General features: G+C 49.6%; 1 protein-coding gene across 1 annotated transcript; it reads right to left on the bottom strand.

Annotated features, from left to right (window-relative positions):
- Nucleotides 1–352: 352 nt before the first annotated feature.
- On the bottom strand, nt 353–2,070 carry LOC103897013 (vitelline membrane outer layer protein 1). Its single transcript, XM_009276962.1, has 3 exons — nt 1,900–2,070; nt 1,198–1,301; nt 353–647 (listed from the first exon to the last, which is right to left on the bottom strand). Exons 1-3 carry the CDS (start codon nt 2,068–2,070, stop codon nt 353–355), a joined length of 570 nt encoding a protein of 189 aa, XP_009275237.1.
- Between the last annotated feature and the right edge of the window lie 3,511 nt (nt 2,071–5,581).

Below are 5,581 nucleotides of genomic sequence, written 5' to 3'. Positions count from 1 at the left end.
GCTCACGTGTGTGTGAGTGCTGTGTGTGTCTGAGTCTACATGGGTGCCAGTAAAGGCACTGCTCTCTGTGTTCATCTGTGGCTAGCCATGTGTGTGTCTGTGCACGCGTGCACCTCCTGGTGACCCGTCCTCAGCCTCACTGCAGGCTGGACCTGGGAGCAAGGAGCTGCAGCAACCTCGCATCCACTGGATGGGGGCAGGAGGAAACACCCTGGGTGCTATATCCACAGGATCTGACTACCCTTGACAAAACATGACGGAGAAAAATGCACACTGCTCCTTGTGCAAGGACAGATTCAAGGTTTAATGGTGAACCACTTTGTAGATGCTGGCATGGGGTGGGGGGTCAGGCTCATTCACAGCAGAAAACTCTCATGTCATTGAGAGCTGTGTCATCCCCCTTTCCCTGGGGTTTCTCCACTTTCGTCTGGAGCCCACATATGGCCCCGGAGGTGCAGCTGCTGCTCCATGGGCCGAAGTGACCCCCCGAAAGTCCCCAGCCCTCCAGCTTCATCCCGTCCGAGCAGGCAAACCTCACATTGTTGGCTGCTGTGTCGTCACGCAGGTGCCGCTTCTCTTCCACACGCAGCGAGAAGGAAACCAGCTTGTTGCTGGGGCAGAGCTGGGCCTCGGTCCAATTTCCCCACCTGCCAAAGAAAACAACTCACCAAGATGTGTTCAGCCTCTGCTGTGCTGCAGTCAACACCGCAACTCGCCTGGGATCCTGGTAGTCCTGGGGCAGGGGGCCTACACAGGGATGGTGGGTTTCTATGAGCACCTGTTTCACCCTGCTTCACCATCACCCTCTAGATGCCTGGCCACCATCAACCCTGGGCTGCCCTATTACGGGCAGGACCCCTTGGGAATTGCAGCTGCGTGCTTTGTCGCTGTCACTTAATATCTATGTCCTTTTCAAAGTAAGTATTTGAGGAAAAGGAGAAAGTACAGGTTTAAGATCTGCATTTTTTGAACTGTCCTTCAGCTTTCAAAGTACTGTTCCCTTCCCTGGGACCAGATATCTACCCGAAGACCTTCACACTTTGTGGCCGGGGGACCTCAGCCACCTCCTCAAACGGGGTGGGGAGCCATCTTCACAGGGGGTGTGGGTGCCTATGGAGAAACCATCGCACTGGTTTTCCTTCATGGTCTCGAGAAGCTGCTGCCCTGAAGGAGGATGAGAAAGCAAAGACCACTCACCACCCCACGGAGGACTCGATGACTGTGCCATCCGTGCAGAGCAAACGGATACCGTTCAGAGCCGTGTCATCACCAAACAGCCAAAATCCCTGGTAGGGCTCCACCTTAGAAGAGGGGATGAAAACAGGAGTGGTCAGCATCCTCCCCCATTTAAAAGAAGAGATGAGGTGAGCCCTCATGAATAGGGGTGGTAAGAGGTTCTGGGGACAGAGCCAGACACAGGTAGTGCTGCTGAGCAGGGCTGTGAGGCAGCTCCGTGACGTTTCTCATGGACTCCTTTTCACTGTTGCCCACTTCTGCTTTTTCTCCAAACTGCAGAGCAGAGGCTCTAGATACAGGAACACTTGGTGGCTGCTGTCCTGGTCATGCCCACCCTCTTGCCATGTGCTGTGACACCCAGAGCTGAAGTGCTGGCAGGTGGGAGTTGTCCCAGCCCCTTGGGAATGGGCTCTGCAGTACCAACTCCAGGTCTTTTCTTATCCCATGAACTCCTCTGCTAAGAAATCACTCACTGGCAGAAAGCCTGGAGAGCTACTCTATGCTAGAGATTTCTTGCTGATAAGCCTGTATGAGCAATGCAGATACAATGCAAACTGCTGCGATGGGACAAAGTGTTGTGGCCGCCCCTGCTGAGACTGGAACAAAATAACATCATTTCACAGCAGGGTTTTTTCCCACCCCAAAGAAGGAGTGAAACCTTACCTTCACTTCAAATCCCTTAGCGTAGCCGCTGGGGCAAAAGTGTTGGTGCCCCCAAGAGCCCCAGGGGCCTCCATTGGGCACTGTGAGGATGGACTCATATTCCCGTGCCTCTGTGCCCTGGAGGCAGCAGGAGCCCAGCAGGCAGAGGACAGCCGGGATGAGCAGCTGCATCGCAGGGGACCTGCTCAGCGCCTCACTGCATGGAGGTGGTGGCATGGGGGAATTTATGAGCCAAGAGAATGGGTGGGAGTCCTTGGGGAGTGTCAACAAACTCCACGGGGAGTGCTGGTTGTTGCTATGTACTGCTCCTGTTGACTGCCTGTCCCTTGATGGTGGGGCCACCCTTGCTAGGCGGAAGGGGTGTCACCGGTGCACGCTGGCTGGGGGGCTTACAGGGCTGTGAAAACTTGTGGATGTGAGGGAAGGGAAGCAGGCAGAGCTGGGACCACTCCCTGAGGGGGTGCTGTGGTTTTGAGGAGGGTCCTGGCAATGCTGCAAAGGAGGGTGTTGGAGAGAGCAAGGTGGGAAGAGGAGTGGTAGACTGGGAGGGGAAGAAAGAAACCTCTGAAGGGGCTGAGGCAAAATGGAGGTGGAGGGGTCTCAGGGTCCTTTGCCCTGTGGAAGTCCTCACTTGCTTCCGCTCCCTCGCTTTCCTTCTCTCCTCACTGTCTCACTGAGGTTGAGGAAAGTGCCTGCATTGGAAGCCATTGCATTTTGCTCTGGAACATGCATTAAATGTAGGTGACTATGTAAAGGGTGGAAACCCTCCTCATGGGGCAAGTGCTCCAGCTGCTGACCATCTCATGTGGCCTTTGCTGACCTCACTCCAGTTCATTCATGTCCTTCTTGTGTTGGGGACAGGAGAACAGGAGCAAAACTGTACGCAGTCCCATCATCCCCCGGACTCCATGCTCCTTGTGCAGACACAGCTCCAGCTGCCCAGTGTATCTTTAGGAGGTGTCAGCATACAGAGAGGGTGAGAGTTTCCAGCAGAAGCAGACCCCTAGTTCTGCTGTTGTTCCACTCTCAGACATGAATTTTTGTTGCATGCCTTGTTCCTCCAAAGGGACTAGCCAGAGGTGTCTTACCTCTGCAGATAGCAATATTCATGGGTATTCTGTGAGCACTTGCAGAGTAGGAGGATAAGCTGCTCACAGTCTCATTGAAGAGCCAGTGATGATGCCACCTGGGAGAGCTGTCTATACCAGCAGTATATTCTATACTATAAACACAGCCAGTTCCAGGCTTCAATTACTGAAGAATGGAATACACTGCTTTTATAATAGCCACCTTGTGCAGGTGAAGGAGGAAGTGTTGCTTTCAGTTGAAATCCTCTGATGCTCCCCCTCCAGTAAAATTGTAAAGATCCTCAGTTACTCATGGCACCCCATGGGAGACAATGAGGACGAAGATGTCTTTTTGTATCCTTGTATCTCATAGGCAGCAGGAACCTAGCAGAAAGAAGACAACAGGGACAAAGGGCTGTGTGGTTAGGGTCCTGGTCTCAAGAATGGATAGCTCATGGATACTTTGCCACTCCTAGTGAGACAGGACTTTCTAAGCTTGAGGTGTTGACTGGATTTCCTCATAAGAGTGGCAGCAACCACAGCAAGAGCAATGGGCCATTGCCAGGTACCATATCCAGTAAAGAGCTGTGAATAAACGGCATGATCAACCCTCTTTATTAACCATGCTGGCTGCATGGTGAGGCTTTCAGGATATGTGGAAAGTTACGGCTTTAGGGTGGAGCAGTGGCAGAGACATCAGAACCGAAAAAGGAACTGAAGGAGAAGCAGTGAAGAGGAGCTAGGTGGGGGGAGGAGGCCCTGAACTGGCTGACGACAAAATGGTAAATATGTTTTACAGTTTGTAGTCATATCCACAGAGCTGAATCTTGCTCCGTTTGAGTCCCTCTTATTGACAAGGTTTGTTTTCTTTGTCTTCCACTTTCACACAACTTTTGCTGTTTCCGCTCTGTCAATCATTCTGACCTCCAGCCCCAACGGTCCTGCCACTGGAGAAGGGGGATCCTGGCCGGGAAAAGGCCCTGCTCAGCATCTTTGCTGATTTTTTTGTTGCTTCCTTTTGGCTGCCTGGGGAGGAGGAGGCCAGAGGCAGTGGCACCGGATCAGTGGTTCTGTGATATTCCAGCAGGAAGCAGTGAAAACAATTCACACGAACAATTAACTCTGCCTGTGGGAGAAAGCGGACACCATATGCGTTTCTGTAACTTCAGAGTGGGGATCTAGAAAACAAACAAGGAACTAATCTCAGCTTTATGTTTCCCTCTCTTGTCTCTCATTAATTTTTAACCATTCCAGAGTGATGAACCTCCTTATTGAGTCAAAGACACTTTTTTTTTTTTCCTACGGGAAACCTTCTCAGCTCTAGGAGTAAGGCATGGGCTGGAATGGAAATGCTGGAATCAGTATCAGCAGTTGAATTTGTGTTGCTGGGGTGCAGGGCCAATGAATACTTTTGGATAAATTGGCTCATACACTGAACTTCCCTGAGTATCCAGTGATGTCTCCAACATCCCTGCTAATGAACATTTTCTCATCTGGGGAAGCTTTTTCTTTTCATCCCCTGCTTCTTTTTCTCTTCTGTTAACCTGCAGTCCTCCAGTCAGGCAGGGAAAGTACCAGCTTGCAAGCCCAGGATGGCTGGATTTTTCATTATGTTAGATTGGGAAGCCGGAGTTTCAACTTCTCAGTGAGTCTGGCAACTTCTTTGCTGGTTAGCTTTGGCAGCTAGTTGTAGGGTCATGTCATGTAACATATCTTTTTTTCTTTTAATCAAATTATTGGAAGGCAGGATAGTATTAGACTCAGCAATAGAAGTAAAGACATGATGGCCAGTGTAGAACAAATACCAGTTCTGTATTTTTGCAAACATATGAACCAAAAAGAAATATCTCTTATTTTTTGGACAACTTAAATTCTCCTCCCTATGATAAAAAAGAACTGAGAGTTACAATGAAATCAAAATCTTTGAAAACAGTGCAGGTTCTCAAAACAATCAGAAATCAGCAGAACAGAAAAAGGTACTCACAGAGCCAAAATATCAAGATAAAAGAGTGAAGTGCTTGCAGTAGCCTTGTTGACATTGCATGTATACATTTACATTGTAGATACCTAAGTGTAGGTTAGGTGAATCCCACTTTCTGTGGCCCAGAAGGTATTTTGTTATTTACTGCCCATTTACAAGATGGTGGGGCTCTCCAGGGAAGGCACAGGAGCTGTGTTCTCAGTTGGCCTTCTCTAGCAACATAAACCTTCTTAGATGATGGTGAGAAGAAGTTACTTTAAGTTGTATGTGGACGGCAAACTTTCTTGCAATGGCCTTTGTAATGTCATTGGAGATAAAGCCAGTTAAATTCATAGAATCATAGAATCGTTTAGGCTGGAAAAGACCTTTAAGATCATCGAGTCCAACCGTTAACCTAACACTGCCAAGTCCACCACTAAACCATGTCCCTAAGCGCCTCATCTACATGTCTTTTAAATACCTCCAGGGATGGGGACTCCACCACTTCCCTGGGCAGCCTGTTCCAATGTTTAACCACTCTTTCAGTAAAGAAATTTTTCCTTACATCCAATCTAAACCTCCCCTGGCGCAACTTGAGGCCATTTCCTCTCGTCCTATCGCTAGTTACTTGGGAGAAGAGACCAACACCCACCTC

This window comes from Aptenodytes forsteri, unplaced genomic scaffold (assembly GCF_000699145.1).
Source record: "Aptenodytes forsteri isolate BGI_AS27 unplaced genomic scaffold, ASM69914v1 Scaffold354, whole genome shotgun sequence".
In the NCBI taxonomy this organism is placed as follows: Eukaryota; Metazoa; Chordata; class Aves; order Sphenisciformes; family Spheniscidae; genus Aptenodytes; species Aptenodytes forsteri.
Note: the sequence above shows the minus strand (reverse complement) of the source record. Positions and strands in the feature narration are given on the sequence as shown.

Coding starts and splice junctions, on each gene's coding strand:
- LOC103897013 (XM_009276962.1), bottom strand. CDS start 2,070: ATGCAGCTGCTCATCCCGGCTGTCCTCTGCCTGCTGGGCTCCTGCTGC. Junction 1,302..1,899: donor CTAAGGGATTTGAAGTGAAG/GTAAGGTTTCAC, acceptor CCCTCTTCTAAG/GTGGAGCCCTACCAGGGATT. Junction 648..1,197: donor ATCGAGTCCTCCGTGGGGTG/GTGAGTGGTCTT, acceptor TTTCTTTGGCAG/GTGGGGAAATTGGACCGAGG.